The 19,688-nt window shown below is 39.0% G+C and overlaps 1 protein-coding gene across 3 annotated transcripts in view; it reads left to right on the forward strand.

The window, feature by feature from the left end:
• The first annotated feature begins 1,449 nt into the window (after positions 1 to 1,449).
• The window catches only part of USP47 (ubiquitin specific peptidase 47), a 70,637-nt gene continuing 52,398 nt past the window's right edge, over positions 1,450 to 19,688 (forward strand). The window contains exons 1-2 of one of the 3 annotated variants that reach the window (XM_061610418.1): positions 1,450 to 1,813; positions 10,755 to 10,814. In XM_061610418.1, coding sequence (XP_061466402.1) covers positions 1,775 to 1,813; positions 10,755 to 10,814 — 99 coding nt within the window. In that variant the 5' untranslated portion in view covers positions 1,450 to 1,774. The remainder of the gene's footprint in view (positions 1,814 to 10,754; positions 10,815 to 19,688) is intronic. The other 2 variants (XM_061610417.1, XM_061610419.1) reach the window with 2 other exon arrangements.

A 19,688-nucleotide genomic window follows, 5' to 3' on the forward strand; every position in this document is an offset into this window, starting at 1 on the left:
AGTATGTAAAACTCCTGTGTCAGCTTTAGATGTTGGAATGGCCTGTTACCTTGCAGCTTAATAAAATGAGAAATGACCCTGAGATTTCTGGAACTCCTAGAGGATCTTTTTGAAGCAAAGATAATCTCATATTCTTTCTTTCTTTCTTTCTTTTCTTACTTGGAATCAATTATTGACTTTTCTTGGCACAGAACGCCTGGTAACTCAGACTTGCAGGAGCTGTCATTTACTCTGGGAAATGTACCTCTTTTGTAGATTCGTACTAGCAGTGTTTGCAGCTGAGGTACTGTTAAATTGTTTAATTAGTTTTTACTGAACTAATGGAAGATCTTATAATACTTTTTTCTGTGCAGAACTAAAACATTTTTTGCAAAGCTACCAACAAGAAACTTTGACTTATTCTCAAATTATATTTTCAATGATCTTCCAAGTTGAAATGGGGGGAAAGGTAGAAAGTTCAGTAATTAGTATACAGAACACTCAATTTTTCAATATATGAATACTATTAATCACTGGGCAATTTCATGTTTTGCCTTCCCACAAAGCAAAGTGTAATAGATAAATAGTTAAGTGTAAAGGGGACTGAAATGTGCCTTGCATCACCAGAGTATTCCCTCCCATTTTGCTTTTATAGGTTATTTTGACAGTCTTGGTCATTTCCCCATGAACCTTGATACGGCTCTCATTCATTTTGGATAATCAAACCAAAGCTGTCCAAACTAATTTGCTGTTTTGAAATCAGAAGTAATATTTGCTGCTGTTATTCTTTATTTATATCAAACTGATGGTGAATAACCATCACTTCTCGATCTTAATTTTATTGTTTTCCTGAAGACTCTGCATTTCAGTAAACTATCCGCTTGGATAGGGAGGAAGGCAGATTAAGAAGTTGTTAAAACTCTGGCTGCAAACCTACTTCGGAGTAAGCATCCATCTACTGAACTCAGCGGAGCTTATTACTGAGCAAATATGCATAGGATCGGGCTGCAAGTCCCACTGAAAGGGTTCAATGAAACGCGCGACTCCGACTTTAAGCACTTTTATTAGGAATTAAGTTCCAGAGAATTATATAGGGCTCGCGACTGCAGCCTTTACAAAAATCGGTGCGTGTCAGTTTAAAAGAGGAGGAATCAGCTGAAAGTAAATTTAAAAAAAAAAGGTGTACGCTCGGTAATTTGAGAAGGCGGGTGTCATGCTATTTGTTTTATTAGAAACAAGGACAGATTGTCCTCGTTCCTCAACCTCCTCTAGAGATAGCGCTGCATATTGCGCTTCTGTGAGGGCGGCTGCGGAGTGGCCAAGTCTAGAGAAGCAGCAGCAATGCATTTGAGAACGAACCCAGGGAGCTGGCGCTGAACCAGAGAGCTGCTGCCAGTGACTCTTCAAGAGTAACCGCAGCTAGTTTGCGGCAGAGGGGAGAAGGCAAGAACTCTGGAGGCGCTTCGAGAAACGACTCCAGCTTGGCTGACTACATCTCGCGAGAAACCTGTCGTTGGTCATTTTGCCATTGATTGGCTCTTGTGGAGGGAGGGAGCTGAGGCGTTCCTGCCCTCGCTGAGTAGAAGGAGAGGCGAGTCCGTCTGGGTGTGGGAGCGAGCGAGACATACACACGCACAGAAAAAGGAAGAGGGGAAAGAAAAGGAGGAGAAAATAATAATGATGTTGAGGCTCTCGCGACCCCCCTCTTTTTCTTCCTCCTCTGGCGGCTTTTCTTGCTGACGACGACTCTCTGCCAGACCCTGCCGCGAGCCTCAGGCTGGCTGCGTCACTGGCCATGGTGCCTAGCGAGGAGAACCAGCTGGTCCCCAAAGAGGTGAGGGTTTCTCTGCGCACGCAGTGAGCGAGCGGGCAGGCCGCTCCTCGAATACCTTCGGGTAGCAAGGGACAAGGGAAGCGAGACGACGACGGTAGAGGAGGCCGAAGCGTGAGCTTCATGAAGGCCTTGTGGGTTAGGGAAGAGGTCTTCCTTGGACAGAGAGGTGGGGGTAGCACGTCCCCCTGGGAGTTGGGGAGGTCTCACTTTGAAGCCTGGTATTCGTGTGTGTGGACTGTGCCTGCGTGTTTTCCGTGGGAGAGAGTGGGTCTTTAGAGAGGGCCTGGCTGCTCAGGCCCCTGCAGAAGGCTCAGGAAGGAACGCTAAGAGGCAGTATGATGAGTGTTGTTCAGATGTTGGGAGGGGATCTGTCACAGTGAGAAGCATGAGACGGAGGAGGAAAAGGCCACGGAGGCCCTCGGGGCATTTCCTACTTGTTATTCGGGCTAGCAAAGTGCAGCTTTGGAGAGATTAACGTGGGGTCTTTTGTGTTTATATACTGAAGTACTACTGGATTCTTTGCACTTCAGTGATGTTAGAGAACATAACTGTCTACATAGGCCATTATATTTTGAAGGAATCTTCTACATGATTTGTCTGCTATGGATCCCTATGTATTGCAGACGATTCTGGGTCTCTTAGATGGGATACACTTGGTTCATGGGGAGAGGGTACTGGCCAGGCCTTATGGATCTCACAGTTGCACTGCATGAACTGAGAGTTCATACTAGAACACATTAAATATTTTTTTCATTTTTTCCTTCCCTGTGCCTAAGAGGGGAGATAAATACTGATAGACAACCTGGTTTTCAGGCAAACTCACCCACCATGACTGATCTTGTCACTGAGGATCCCCTGATAAGGGTTCTCTTGAACACTGTTTGAAAACTACTGGCTTTGCATTTTAACAAAGAATAGAAAATAGAACCATTTTACACAAGTTTTCAAATGCAAGGAGTATTTGTAGTTCAGATTGCGTGAAGGTTTTTGAAGTCTGGAGAAGAGGATGGTAGCCTTTTTAAAAAATAAAATACTGGATCGGTGAAGTGATAGAGACGTGTTTTGTAATATTTGATTGGAAAGGGGAGGAAAGCATTTTCCTCTCTTTTTATTCAGACTGGTATGTGCAATGAATTAGCTTGTAGGAATGCTCTTACAAGGAAATGTATCTTAATATATATGCTTGTAAAGAAAGTCTTAGGTAGATATACTGAAGTACTACTGGATACTTTGCACTACAGTGATGTTCATGTAAGTATGTAAAACTCCTGTGTCAGCTTTAGATGTTGGAATGGCCTGTTACCTTGCAGCTTAATAAAATGAGAAATGACCCTGAGATTTCTGGAACTCCTAGAGGATCTTTTTGAAGCAAAGATAATCTCATATTCTTTCTTTCTTTCTTTCTTTCTTTCTTTCTTTCTTTCTTTCTTTCTTTCTTTCTTTCTTTCTCTTCTTACTTGGAATCAATTATTGACTTTTCTTGGCACAGAACGCCTGGTAACTCAGACTTGCAGGAGCTGTCATTTAATCTGGGAAATGTATCTCTTTTGTAGATTCATACTAGCAGTGTTTGCAGCTGAGGTACTGTTAAATTGTTTAATTAGTTTTTACTGAACTAATGGAAGATCTTATAAACATTTTTTTTCTCTGTAGAACCAAAACATTTTTTGCAAAGCTACCGACCAGAAACTTTGACTTATTCTCAAATTATATTTGCAATGATCTTCCAAGTTGAAATGGGGGAAAAGGTAGAAAGTTCAGTAATTAGTATACAGAACACTCAATTTTTCAATATATGAATACAAGTTCAGTAATTAGTATACAGAACACTCAATTTTTCAATATATGAATACTATTAATCACTGGGCAATTTCATGTTTTGCCTTCCCACAAAGCAAAGTGTAATAGATAAATAGTTAAGTGTAAAGGGGACTGAAATGTGCCTTGCATCACCAGAGTATTCCCTCCCATTTTGCTTTTATAGGTTATTTTGACAGTCTTGGTCATTTCCCCATGAACCTTGATACGGCTCTCATTCATTTTGGATAATCAAACCAAAGCTGTCCAAACTAATTTGCTGTTTTGAAATCAGAAGTAATATTTGCTGCTGTTATTCTTTATTTATATCAAACTGATGGTGAATAACCATCACTTCTCGATCTTAATTTTATTGTTTTCCTGAAGACTCTGCATTTCAGTAAACTATCCACTTGGATAGGGAGGAAGGCAGATTAAGAAGTTGTTAAAACTCTGGCTGCAAACCTACTTCGGAGTAAGCATCCATCTACTGAACTCAGCGGAGCTTATTACTGAGCAAATATGCATAGGATCGGGCTGCAAGTCCCACTGAAAGGGTTCAATGAAACGCGCGACTCCGACTTTAAGCACTTTTATTAGGAATTAAGTTCCAGAGAATTATATAGGGCTCGCGACTGCAGCCTTTACAAAATTGCAGGATAGTAAAATAGCATATAATATTAAATTACTATACTGGAATCCTGACCCTAAACTCATTCAGTAAAATGTTTACAATAATCTAAATGTGCATATGGGACAAGTAATGCACTGTTTGGATGTATTAGTGTAAATATACAACTCTATAGAGAAGAGAGCACTCACAATTGCCCCAAAGATGCAGCTGCTTCTGAAAACAGTGGTTTGTTTGTTCTCCTCCTCCCCTCTTGATGTTTAGTATAACCTATCTTGTACCTTGATGTCATAACATTGTGGTTCCCCGCCTCCCAGTTCAGTGCTAACCACCAGTGAGGTAAGCTTTACAAAATTATATAAAGAGGGGAAGTAGAAGACATTGGTCTGTGTATGTGTGTGACAATGCCCTTGGTTTTTTAAATAGTTCTTCCTGTAAAGCATAAGTCCTTCACAAATCATATATAATGATTTCCAAAGTCACATGGATGGTGGTATGTATTATGATTTCCCAGAATCATATGTATGATGATGTATAGCATTCACAGATACTTCTGGGCTCCTACTGGAAGGGTGGGATATAAATCAAATAATAAATAAATAGTAAAGTGAACAATAATGGTGCAACATCATGTGACAGCCAAGAAGCAAAGCCGGTAATAGCAGCAGGTCTTTGTCAGTAATTGTAGATAACTAGCACTGATTGGAATGATTAATGGCAGAGTCTGGCTCTGATAATTGTTCCTCTCTAGATATTATTAAAATGCATTAGAAGCTTATTTTTAAATGCTTGAACTGTGCAGGATTTAAGTCCTCTCCCTTTTTTGGATATATGGAATTCTAGGCAAACTGGATGAAGGATTATTCTTGTTGTGTCTTCTAAACTCTTCTCTTGAAGAAATCACTTAACTACATCTACGGATAGTACACAGTACTTGTTCTTGTTTCTGATTAGAATATAAAAATAATTATAAAACACATTTTATAATTGTGTTTCTTCGACATAAGCACAGACTAGTAAACACCAAGTGATGAATTGAAGTGAGGTGCATTATTTTAACAAGTCATACTTCAATTGTAATTCTTAGTATGTTTGTTAAGAAGAAAGTACCTCTGAAATCAGTGGTATTTACTTTCTAGTAAGTTGTTTTAGAGGAAAAACTACCCATTTTTGTTTGACAAAGGCAAGGAAGACACTTTTGAAAATCCTTCAGAATTCTGAGTAGTGCACTGTACACAATTTATTGTAGCATTTTTTCCCCTCCATTAATTATCACTCGACTGCTTTTTTTTAGACCTCTAGAAAGCTTTGTGTTTTATATCTAATTTCTACTCTTTAGGCACATTAATACATTTTTTCCTTCTGAACAGTATTTCTGGATGAGGAGCCATATATATTCAGAATTAATACATACTTTTTTCTTGTCAACACCATATATTTTGTTTCCAGAGAACAGGAGTGTTGTGTGTATGTTTCTGTAACCCTGAATTGTCTTCCCTTTTATGAATTACCCTCTCCAAACTGCTATGCCATACTCTTTTATGAATGTTCACAATTTGAGAGTATGGTAAAAACAAATAGAATCCTAAACTTAAGGAGGTCCCATCAGATATTGATTTTTATGTAAGCTGAAATGTACAGAAATGTGGGGAGCTCTCATCAGAGTTCACCAACTCTTTGCTTCATTGTAGTATTTGAGGAACACCTTTCATTTGTGTCTTTTTAATGTTTGCTTCAGTTTAATGATATGCGTTATCCAGGTAATGGCTTGTCAGGGCTCTGTTCCTGTTGCATAATTGCACTGATTTAGTGCATAATACTAAAACACATTAGATGTTTTAATAAACTTCTAATATGAATACTTCTTGTCAAAAGAGCTCGCTTACTTATGCAGAGGTCAATATCTCATTGTTGGACCTTGCCGGAGGCAACCTGTAATAGCTTCTAAAAACTTTAAAATGTGTTTTTTAATCATTCATTTGCAATTAATCCCTAAACAATAGTTCAGAGTACATATGTTAAAATTTGAACACCTACTGCACCACATGATGAATTTAAATAAATGGTTGATTCTTTTAAACCTAACCTGTTCTTGAGATATTCACTGGAACACTGATAAACACAGCACATAAAATTAGAGAGACAGTTCATATGGTTTGGATGGTTATAGAATGCAAAGCCAAAAAGAACAGGAATTAAGATAAGTCAAAATATTGCACACAATGTGTTCTTGTTAGTATCTTGATTGGAAAATTTAATTTAAGAGATTATTTCATCAAGAAAATAATACTGAGCTGGAAAGCCAAGGTGGAACAATATTGGAATACCGCAGAGTTATCAGGACCTTGAAATGATTTAGGTGGATTAAAGTTAAAGATGAGGGGTTTGACAAGGTTCAGGAATAGGAAAGTGAAGCATGGTTGATAGCATACCGGAGTCAATGAAGACTTTCCTCTTCTCCCAGGCATTTTAGCTTGTGTTTTTAAATTGTTTTTTAATTTGTATATTTGTTTTTAATGTTTTAATTGTTGTAAAGCTCCCAGAGAGCTTCAACTATGGGGCGATATACAAATGAAATAAATAAATACATAAATAAATGTAATATTTATTTAGAGTACCTGTAGCCACGAGAGCTCTCAAAGCAGTTTACAGTTTCAAGATTCTTGAAATAAAAGCACACATAAATCTAATATGGAAACAGAAATTTCATGATGTCTGTTAATTCACTGCTTACAAAAATGAATATAAAAGACACAGCTTAAAAGCATAACATATTTTTGCAAGCCAAAAAACTGGGACAGAAATACCAGTGGAAAAGCACTAAGAAGAAAAGCACTAAGAAGAAAGGGTCCATTTACTCATTCCCCGCTTCCCAGACAGATTATGGTAACTCATAGTCCACATATGCTCTACCTTTTATAGGGGTCCACCGACACTCACTGAAATTTATGTAAATTTATTGGATAATCCCATAAACCTGCTGATCCAGTTTCCTGATTGATATACAAGGTGTATTCAAATTTTGGGTTAGTTAGATTTTCTTGGGGGGAGGGGAATTGCCTTTGGATTACCTCTAATTTTCTTGCTATCTGCTCTGGCCTGCTTTCACCTGCTTTGCCCAAGCTGAAGGCTTCAGGCCTACCCACTCATAGGTAACTATGACTTTCTTTAATGTAATAATCTAGGAAACCTAAAGCCAAAATGCTCTAATGGCGAGGCTGGAGGAAGAAAATATATGACTTATCTTATTCGTTCATATTTTTATTATTTTATTGTTAGTTCATATCATCACTACTAATTAATTAGTTTATATAAATACATTTATATATCACATTGCTTCAAGATATTTTTTAAGTTGCTTTGTCATATTTTCTAAGTTGCTTTGTCATATTTTCTATCAGGTCATTATTGCTTAATATTATTAAGCTTGTACATCAATAAATTGATGTATTCATGTCAGTTACAGTTTTGAGTTTGTGGATTTTGCTGCAGTCATGCTTCATTCTCTGTTTCACTAGGGTTGCCATTCAGCAAGTTGAACTAGAACTGAAAAGATCTAATGAGGGTTGATTCCGGGCAGAATTTGACATGATACTTGATAAGATCCGGTGATTAACAATGTCCACGTTGGTTATTTAGGTTATTCAGGCAGCATTTCCTGTTTACTTCCTTACCTGGTATGATACCAGGGAGGAGTAGCTCCAGAATTCTCTGAGACAAGGTATTGGGATTGAGCACTTAGTTCTCACTACTTCAAAATGTTTCATAAACTGCATACAACTTGTACCAGCCTGGTACACTCTGCACTGCTTGGCAGTTTCTTTCCATGGTTTTAAGTAGAAGTCTTTTGAGTCCTGCTGTGTGAAATCCTTTTAAACTGGACACTCCAGGAGATGAATTTGGAACATCTGGATGCAAAGCATGCACTCTATTGCTGATGTATAGCCCCTCCCCTGAATAAAATATATACAAATTGTACTAGACATAAATAATAACAGCTGAGGTTTGAACAGGCAGAAAACTAGGTACTAACCTGGAGGAAAAGTGACTAATCAAAATTGAGGTGAACAGCAGGCGCTGCTTTACATTTCATCATAACTGTAGAAATGCATCTTAGGGTAACTTTTATTTTCAAGGCAGGCTGCTGTGAACTCTATTACCAGATACTGTAAATGGGCAGAATTATGTTTAAGTAGTTAGTTTTGCATTAGTTCATATTAACAATTGTTGCAACCCTCACAGATTCTGACTGATATATCAATAGAAGTTATAATTAGGCACTGCAAAACTTGGGGTGTGATGTAGAAGTGCTCTGTTGAACTAGTAGTCCCAGCCAGTAGTGACTGGCAGGGCTGCATGGGTGGGGTTGTGTTGCTCTCCTGACTTCTCAATGATGCGCTGCTAAGGCGGAGGGGCAAGGCAGCAGGGAGCTCGGTGCAGGTATAGTGATGGAGTCAGTCTGATGCTTCTGATGCTGTGCCCACACCATGGTGAGCTCCCACTGCCTTATCCCTTCTCTCTTGGTAACTGGCAGCACATGCAGCCTTGGAGAGCAACACAGCCCCACTACCTGCTACTGGTCCCAGCTTCATCTCTGAACCAGTGCAGGCAGCAAACTCTAAGCCAGCAGTAGCAAACATTGTGCCCTCTAGATGTTTCTGGACTGCATCACACATCTTCCTTTGGCCATGCTGACTAGAGCTGATCGGAATTGGACGCAACATCCGGAGGGCACCACATTGGCTGTCAGTGCCCTAGGCATACATGGGAGATGGATAATGCAAAAGTTCTTCCTTTTTTCCCCATGGTTTAAAAAAAATCCATGCAAAATCAACATTTGACATGTGGGTTGCATCACATCATGGATTTTGGTGACATGTTACAGAATCATTATGCATGTTGGAATGTACTGTATATAATACTGTGTTCTACAGTTACATTTTTCCCGCTGCCAATGGAGCCAGGGCAACATCCTTCCAATAATTTGTTCAATTGCAGCTCCCATAAAACTTGTGCTCATTTTTTGATCATAGAATGGGATGTTCTCTACCTGCAACATTTAATGGATCATTTTGAACTACAGCATCTCTTTCAAATGAAAAGTGCTAAAATTAGCAGAAATGCTGCAGTAATTGATGGCCAGAATTTTTCAGATTTTCTGGCATTTTGATGCCCATTATCTCCTGCTTACAAGTAGATCTGGTAATGGCTTTGGTTAGGTTGATTCACTCGCTAGTGATCCATTCACTCAGCACATTTATTTTTGGCTGTTGAATTTCTATAACACTTTTCTCCAATCAGTGTATATGTAAGGTCAAAATGTGTTTGATAGTTTATATGCCTGTTAACTCCAAGGAAACTATTGATATTAGCTTCATTTTTAATATATATTAGTTAGGTGAGCTCTACTTCTGGATTTACAATTTCACAGCTAATTACTGACAACATAGTGGTGGAAAGAATTCTGGATATGTAATATTGTGAATCAAGTAACTTCAATTCCATATCATGCAAATAATTCAGTTTTGTATATGTTCCAGTGTTTAGAGTACCAGAAAGTGTCTGCACAAACCTATATAATGCTTTTGGCTAAAAAAATCTTATTTTAGCCCTGTAATCTGAAAGCCTGGTTGTTTTGATATGAGATGCGCAGTACAGGTTTATTAATTGAACAGCTGGAAGGTAGTATAGGCACCAGTGAATCCATATTTTAAAATATGGAGGTATAGACTGTGTGTTTGTGAAATATGTTCCGGATGAGCAGGTCTAGAGGAGATTTAGAAATGGTCTTTTATGTTTGGAATATCTTTGTATCTGAGAGATTTTTTGGTTACAAATTGGCCTGCTGTTTTTAATTGAACAGTGAGAAAATGAAGCGTCTGCAGTATTCCGACTCATCAGATAATTTCTTGGAATTCACCTAAATGCTGCTTAAGTGATCTTTTTAGCTTTAAAAATTATTCAGTGAGGTACAATATGTAAATAATTCTAGGTCAATAACTGTTTGCAGTACTTCTGCAATATTTCCCCCTTTGGGATGAAATTTTGTAGAGCTCGAACTTTCCTGTGATCATTGCAAGGGCAAAGACTTCTTAAGGTGCATGTATTTTGGTTTGTAATAGATTTAGTAGCCCTTTGTATTAGGTTCATCTAAAACAGGAATGGGGAATCTGTGGTCCTCCAGAAGTTGTGGGCTTTAATTCCCATCATCTCTGCCTATTGGCCAAGCTGGCTAGGGCTCATGGGAGTGTCCAAGCAACCTCTAGGCCCACAGGTTCACCATCCCTGATCTAAAAGTTTGAGATCTCAACCAGCTAGACTGTGAACTAGGATTTCCATTTCCTTTCAGGCTCATTCTTCCAGGTTTTAAAACAATGTTTTAGAGGGAAATAGCTTTTAAATTTTGGCTTATGCAAGTAGTTTTAAAGGCTGTATAGATTTTTCTCAGTAACATTGGAAGACTGTTCTCCACTTCAAGGTATTATCTTACTATTTTGTGTTTATATATCTTAGGATATGCTTTGGAGATGCAGACAAAGTATCTTTGATGAAATGAAGAAGAAATTTTCACAGGTAGTTAGCTGCAGTAAACATTTAAGAATGATGGCTTAACTGGGTAGTAACAGCATGATTAGTACTTGTTAACATGTGCATGAGTGAGTAAAAGCTTTCTGGATGTATTTTAAGTTTTAATCCTTAATGTAGTTCTAACAAGGAAGCCATGGTATATGTTTGTGTTGTACAAAATAGTAAGTTTGCTTTTTGTATAGCATTCACAAGAATTAAAAAGCATGATTTTAAGAATGAAATAAAATATGCCTGATGTTATTGAACAAACTTATATTTCACTTAACTGTAAATTATTCAGTGTAAAGTAGTCAGTGGGTGTGCCTTATGAGCTTTGTATCTGCTTTTCCAAAAGGCAGTAGTTTTCTCTACTACTTACACAGTCTTTTCAGTGTTCATGTGGATTGTTTGGGATATAGTGAACACATTTCTGCTAGATGCACGTTGGATGCACAATTTGTTTCTATCAGTAAAATGTGCCTTAAAGTTGCTGCCTCTGAGAAGCATCTTTTTCCAGAGAGAAATCGCATCTGTGTTGATTTACTGGATGTGTAGCTTCTCCTGCACTAAAAAATGGTGAATGGGATATATGTATATATATTTTAAGAGCGCAACATTAAGATTTCAACATGCATAATATGGGATAGTGTGATGTTCTGTAAGTGTAGTAATTCTTAATGATTGAAGGTTTGGGCTGCTGGTCAAATATTACCATTTTATGTGCTATTATTTGATCATAGTAAAATGTTCCAAGGAGTCAGGAATGCTCTTTTTTAGATGATGGCCTATCTTTTTAATTGGCCACTGAGGATACCATGATACAAAACCAGGATTGAGGGCCCTTTCTGAGTCTAGCAAGAATCTGGCTACTATACCTGTTCACAGCCACTTTAAAAAGTAGCATATGTTGTTGCTGTATGTTCAAGTATAATTTCATTTTAAATACAACTTGTGTAAGTTTGTACTTTTCATGTCATTTGACTAGAAAGTCAACAAAAAGTGGTATGAATAATTTTATTTAAGCAAAGCTTGTAACTGACAGCACAGTCCTAACCATGTCTGATCAGTCCTGAGTTCAAGTGGGGTTAAGATTGCAACTTGAGTTATCCTTGGATTTCAGGAAAATTATATTTGCATGAATTGTTAGCTATAAATTGGTTACAGTAGTTAACTAACTTGTCAACAGTCAACTAACTTTGTAATGAGAATACTGTTTGCAACAGTTCTGTTAACAGGACAATCCTGTACAGGTTTACTGAGAATTGTGTCTCATTGAGGAGTAAATGTATTTGGGATTGCAGTCTAAAATCAATGGTCTAAGGCTCAACTAACTAGCTTTTAATGAGATTTTGGCTTATTCTTTGATCCTTGTGTTGTAGGCTGGTTTTTTAAATTGTTACTTATTTTCAATGAACTTTGTATTATTTTTATGCTGTAAGCCATCTGGATAATTTTATAGGATAGTCTATAAATACTGTTAATATATATATTTCTGTTTTTAATAATCTGCTGATCAATTTTATTAGGTAAAAATATTTTATTAAGTTTTAGTATTGTGAGGGAGAAGAAAAATGTATCGATCCACTTTCTCCACAGTGTTGCAAGCATGGCTGCATCAGAGATTTATTATTGTTTGTTACTTTTATTTTATTTATTTTATTTTTATTTTATTTATTTATTTATTTATTGCACTTGTATACCGCCCCATAGCCAAAGCTCTCTGGGCAGTTTACAGCAACCAAAAACATTAAAACAAATATACAATTTAATTTAAAACACGTATTTTAAAAACAATTTAAAACACAATTTAAAAATTTAAAACAATATAAAAACAATTCAAAACACGCTAAAATGCCTGGGAGAAGAGGAATTTTTTGAATTTAAAAAGTACTCCAGAACTTTCTCACTGCTAATGCCTATACATAACAAAGTCATCTATATCAAACAGCAGTCATATAACTTACAACATAAAATGTCTCAAAATGACCTACAAAAACATATAAATACTAACAAATACATATACTAAGATTTAAAATAACATCAAAAGAATGTAACATTATTTTCTAAAGTGCTCATCTTGCAATATTGTAAAAGGGCAAATCCTACCACACACCACTAAAAGTTGCAGGCTGGGGCTGATGGGAATTGTAATCCAGCAGCATCAAGGGACCCAAAGGTTGGGACTAGACTAGACTGCAGTAGACTATCCTACTATATGATCCCAATTAAGAACCAAATGCCTGGATAACTGGGAACATCTTCACCTGGTGTCTAAACATTGATAATGATGGTGCCAGGCACACCTCCTAAAGAAAGCATTCTGCAGCCAGCGAACCACCACTGAAAAGGCCCATTCTCCTGTTGCCACCCTTGACAGCTTCCTCAGAGGGGGCACATGAAGAAGAGTGTCAGATGACAAACGCATGCTCCAGGTAGGTTCATGAGAGGAGAGGCAATCCCTAAGGTATTGGGGTCCTGAACTGCATAAGTCTTTATAGGTCAAAACCAGCACTTTGAACTGAGCCCAGAAAATAATCTGTAGTCATTGCAGTTGTGCCAGAACAGTTGTTATATGTTTACACCTCCTGCTCCTAGTCAGCAAGTGGGCTTTTGAATTCTGCGCAAGCTACAGTTTCCTAACTGTCTTCAAAGGCCGCCCTACATATAACACAATACAATATTCTAGCCTACAGGTTATCAGAGCATAGGCAATAGAAGGTAGGCTATTCCCTGTCTGTATTGGGTTGCAGTTGAGCTTGTGTCTCCAGTGACAGTAATGGATTCAGAAGTACCCCCAAAATGTGCACCTGCTCTTTTCAGGGGAGTGCAGCCCCATCCAAAACAGGTTGCCCCCCCGCCCATATGTTCTAGGGAAACACCCACTAATCGTGTCTTAATATCATCTGGATTGAGCTTCAGTTTATTGGCTCTTGTCCAGTCCAGAAACAGAGTTGTGTGTTGCCTGCAAATTGATGATGACACACTTCACATCCCTGGATGACCCCACCCAGCAGTTTCATGTAGATGTTAAACAGCATGGGATATTAAATTGACCCCTGGGACACCCTACGTTGGAGGGTCTACAGTGCTGAACATCATCCTCCCCCCTGCACCACCCTCTGGAGATGGCCACTCAGTTAGACCTGAAACACTGTAGAGCAGTAGCACTCACTCCCAGCTTGGGCAGCCGCTCCAGAAGAATACTCTGAGAGATCAAGGAAAGTCAACAGGATCACCCCCCCCCATGTCTCTTCTGACAAAGATCATCGCACAGAGTGACTAAGACAGTTTCCATGTCAAAACCAAGTCTAGACCTTGATTTAAAGTGATCTAGAAATATACCATAGAACAAAAAGCAACCTTAGTCACAGTCTTAGGAAGCTTTGACAGCACACAGTACCATCTGTATCAGTACACAGTATCAGCACACAATAACAAGCAGTTACATTTGCACTGAACTTCATTTGCTATTTGCAGTCCATTCAAGAAACTCTTTGCAGTCTGCTTGAGTCCTTACACTGAATCATTTGGTGTCATTTGCAAATGTGGATACTTCACTGTTCACCCATTTACTCCAGATCATTGAATAATAAATGAAATCGTCTCAATACTTGTTTGTTTTGGAGTTCCCTGTGCTTGCTTCCTCCAATGTGAGAACTCTGTTAACTCCTATCCTGTTCTTTTCTCTCTCTCATCCCATAACTGCTATGTTTATCCAGGAATAGGGATTCATAGATGTCTGACCTTCATCCATATTGTACTTCACTTTAACCTTGCTCTTGTCCTAAAGTGGGATCTGTTTTTTTTAGTTCGAATCCCCACACAGCCATGAAGCTCACTGGGTGACTTTCGGCCAGTCACTGCCTCTCAGCCTCAGAGGAAGGCAATGGTAAACCCCCTCTGAATACTGCTTACCATGAAAACCCTATTCATACGGTCGCCATAAGTTGGAACCGACTTGAAGGCAGTCCAGTTCCAGGGGTGAGAAAGAAGTAGTTGCCATCCACCCAGACCTGTACCCAGAGGGGCAATGCTCCCCCAGAACTGTGCTTCATCCTTCACCACGTGAGAGCCTTCAAGGCTCAGTGCAACTGTGGAACATAGTCACCACCATTCTAGTGTTACTGGCTAGACCCTTTTTTAATGGATGCACAGAGATGAAGGTTCTACATGTTCTCTCCAGGTTCATGTCTCTCCAGAGCCTTATATGACAAACTTAGTTCTTACCTAAGGGAGTCCTGTTATTGACAGCAGACAACTGGCTAGAAAAGAAATCCTACCCAAGACACTTCTTTGGACTGAGGATGTATCAGGAAAAATAAAAATAGGATTCCACAGCAGAAAATAGAAATATATTTCTATACTAAGGTCAGACCTACTAGACATACAGGTAACGGCCTCAGTCATTACAGAAATTGTGTCTACACAGGAATTAAGTGGGTGTGGTCTTGGCCAGTAACTTAACAATTAACTAGACATATTTTGCTGGCCATAGCCAGAATATACAATTTAAACAAGCATAAAGCTTTATCTAAAACATAATTATAAAAGTAGCTCATGGCTGGCTTAACAAATGTATAATAATTCTTATATTGGTAAGGCAATTATACACTTATACAGTATCTTATGGCTGGCGATCAAGAGTTATCTAATAACAGCCTTATATAACAGCTTTATGCTTTTCTTATTTGTACAAACAGCCCCCTTCTTAGTCGTACAAACTATCCTCTTTTTGGCCCTAGCCAAAGGGTTTTAAACTTTATATAATTACCCTCTATTCAGCCTTAGCTGAAGGATTTTATATTTAATACAGTATTCTCTTTCAACAATGCTAAAGGGTCTTAAACATATTCTCGCTTCAGCCTTAGCTAAATGGTTTTAAACTTACATAATATTTCCTTTTTATTTCATGAAAAGCAGTTTGAAAACTTTACTTGATGTTCAACTTAAAGAGTTCAAAAAAGGTTGTGTTTAAACTTTATATTATACACTCCTTTTATTTCAGGCAAAGAGTCCTGGTACCCTTGTGTGGGGAGCTATAACATGGCACAGATTGTTTAGCTGCAGCGTTAGGCAGCATTTTTGCTTTAATCTCAACGACAGATTTCAAAATCATGTCTTTGGCTGTCATTAGCAGGCTTGCTTCTGTAGCCTTTGCTTCATTAATTTTCTTTTTTTGCTTTTCGCTGTTGCTGCTTTGTTCATAGTAGCATTTATTTAGCTGTTGCATTGGAGGTGGATTGGGCTGATGAATCTGCAAGATCATTGCCCTTTTAATGCACATATTCTAACTTATAGAACATATGTGGCCTTGGCCACTGCATAAAACATAGACAGCTACAAAGCTGGCATAATAATTAAATAAGCTTCAAGAAGACACTAAATATAAAGCTATGCTTTAAAGCAGATAGTATTGCATACAAACGCCTCTTACTTCAAACAGCCCCAGAAGCTATATGGCTTTCCCTTTATCTTTGCTTAGACATCCATCGAATTAACGCTTTTCTTTTTTGCAGCCTGCATCCATCAGTTGAGCAGAGAGCTTAGAGGTGGACCGTCCATAAAGGACTTGTAACTTACAGCTTCGTTTCAGCCCTTTTTATAGCCAGTTTCAAGGCTAGACTCGAGGGAGTTTCCTCGAGGCAATATAGGTTTAATTCTGTCATTTGTTAGAAGCTTGACACATTTGAGGCTGAACACTTCTAAGGAGAAGACATTTCTACAAACGGATGCCTTTCTTTTAGTAGTTGTCTTTTTGTTTACAAAAAGGTAGGGGGAAGCACTCAGATCATTGGCAGCCTTCCCAGCTGGTCACTACAGTGTGTGTGTATGTGAAGGGCGGAGGGAGCGAGGGAAGAAGAATGAAAGAAATGTTAATTCTTGCAGCAGTCTTATAGCAGCTAGGAAACATATTTCTAACTGGTTTTTTTCTGTACAAAATGAACTGTTGTCTCTCAATTGTTACACATTTTGTTCAACTTAGAGATCTTGAAAGGGCCAAAATGTGGGCTCCCTGTTATTTTCCATGACACTAAGTAAGGAGGGGTTCTGTGTGTGTATCCTATTGTGTTTACTTTTGGAGATACTTAGAAAGCAGAAAGAAATGTCTTACTCTCTGAGATTTTCCAGGGCTTAGTGCACGGTCAAGAAAAGCTTACATCCTTCACTGAGCTCCAGAGAAGGGGTTGACCTATCTCCAGATCTAAAAATGCATCCGCTAGTGGCAAGCTGCCAAAGACAATTACTGGCCCCTGCTCAGGAACCTTTGTTGAAGGACTTTGTCAGAAGCTCTTTGGAAGGCTAAATGTATAATGTTTACTAGATCACTGTTTTCCAAATGCATGTGGACACTCCAAGGTTTGATAAGGCATTTGCAGAAGACGTTTCTAAGTGTACTAATTCTATCTTGGTGCAGACATAAGTTTATTGAATCTTTTAGCCTTTCTTAAGAGTTTAAAGGCTGTCATTGGGATCTCTCCTCTGTCTCACTGGGATCTCTCCTCTATCCCCTCATAAATTTTTCATGGTGTAGTATTTATACCAAGACAACTTTGGTTAAAAAAAAAAAGCTTTTAGCCAGGGTTTTCAGGCTAACCATGATGAGCACTGAACTTGGTGCAAATGGAGTGCTACACCATAGCTGGCCACTTTTTTTACTAATAGTTGTGTGTCCAAATGGACACCCAATCTCACCTAGTGAACAACCAGTAAATGTGTTTTTGTCACATATTCATGTAATGAAGTAGAAACAAATAGTTTAACACTTTGGGAATATTAAATAAATGTCAATATATTTAAACATACAATTTTAGTAACTTTAACTAACTTTAAAAAAAATAAAGTCACAATCCTTACTTCAACATTATTAGTAGGTATACTAATTATTAAGAATTTATATACTTAAAAATTGCCCACACCATAGTAAAAGTCAGGAGGGAGGGCAGGAAAGAGGAATGTAAGTTCATGGGGTGTTCCTAACCTCTTTAACATGGTTAAAATACGGAAAATGTTGCATTTGCCCCAGTCCATGGTCACTTTTGATAGTTGTAGTTAACAAACAGAGAGAACCTTGGAGGTCTTGGTGGAATCTTGCTTTAAGTGGGAATGCATCATCCTCTGAGTATGATGCATTGCAATGTAAAGCAGTCATTCAGAGTAATTAGAAAAGTGGTTAAGGATACAACATCAAGAAAAGATAAGGCAAGATAGTGTCCTGTAGCATATCAGCAGGGCTCTCACTCTGGAATTAGCTTTTTTTAAAAAAAGAAAAACTCTCTGCTGATACTCAGAAACACGAAAGTCTGCGATGTCATGCTTGGCAGAGAAGGGAAAGTTAACTCCCTATCAGGGGCTACGCCCGCCGATCTGGCAAGATTTCACCAGGCCGCCACCACGGCGGAGAGCATCAAGCTGGAGATGGGCTACGGAGATGGACTATGAGCCCCTGACAGGCCTGGCACCGCAGCCCTGTCCTGGAATCAAACAGGAGGGCAGCCCCATGCCCTGCATGCTGGCTGCTGGCTCCCTGCAGACCCCCGGTGCGGACATGCTGCCGCTCAGCCTCAACAACTGCCTGGCGGCCTCTGAGGTACTGCCCCTGCAGCCGCCTTACCACCCGGCCTTCACCCATCCGCTCCAGTACTAGTCCCATCCGCATTCAAGCGCCTCCGGCTTCTTCGAGGAGAACCTCCGCTCCCAGGCCTCTGGCCCCAGGGGCCTGCTGACCCTCCCTCCTCCTTGCTGGAGCTTTTGGAAGTGAAGCCCAAGAGGGGATGCCACTTCTGGTCTCCCAAATGGACTGCCATCTATACCTGCTCTTATGCTGGCTGCGAGAAGATCCACATGAAGAGCTCCCACCTGAAGCCGCACCTCTGGACCCACACAGGTGGGGGCCATCCACTGGGTTGCCCCATGGCCTTCCTGCATCTGTGGAGACCCCCTGCTTGGCACGCGGAGGCACTCTGTTTCCATCTCCAACATGGTAGCGTCCTGTTTGCTTGTTTCCAAGGTGGCTTCTGCCACCAAACATACCTGAAGTAGGGCTTCCTGTAGCCTAAGCCTGGGGGGGGGGGTTCTTGGCAACAGTGGCTGAACTAGTAGGTTCTGAGTTTTGGAGACAGGAGGGGGTAGCAGAAAACCTATATTTGAGTTGTATTGTGTGTTGTGATGTTTATCGTATTGTTGTTCTATTTATTGTATTGAGTTTTGCTTGGTATGCTTTTGTACTGTTATCTTTATTCTGTATATGTTTTTGAGATTTTTTTTGTAAGTTGTTTTGAGTTTCATTTTGGGGAAAAAGCAATTAATAAAAATCAATCAATCAATAGATAGATAAATAAATTACAATGTGATTATATTGATCAACAGTGAATGCAATTAGAATATTATGTTCACAGTATAGCATATTTAATGTTATATAGCAGATTTAGAGAAGATGTAAAAATTGTAGCTGCAAGGATCAGAGGGAAAATATGGAAAATATTTAGGATTTTTTAAAAGTTTACATAAAGATTACTGTGGTGGTGGTATGGTGGAGACTTAAGGGATCAGGTCTGTGTAGCGTAAATATAGAAAACTCCTGTTTACAGTTTGTTTATACAGCACTATCTGTATATAGTACACTACAGAGTCTTGCAAATAAATAAGAGACAGATGGTTGCCCCAAAAGAGTTTGCAATCTAAAATACAATTGCACATACTAAAAAGTTGGATATAGTTGGGATTAGGATTAAGGTTTTGGTGTAGTTAGGAGTTAGGAATATCATGTCATAATTTGTGCAACCCTATCAAGCCACTCATAGCCCTTTGTGATGGCCTGCTAAGTGCTTGGCAACTCCATAGTTTTGCATTCCCAAGTAGACGGCAAGCCCAGACAGTGTG

Source organism: Rhineura floridana, chromosome 2 (genome assembly GCF_030035675.1).
Source record: "Rhineura floridana isolate rRhiFlo1 chromosome 2, rRhiFlo1.hap2, whole genome shotgun sequence".
NCBI lineage: Eukaryota > Metazoa > Chordata > Lepidosauria > Squamata > Rhineuridae > Rhineura > Rhineura floridana.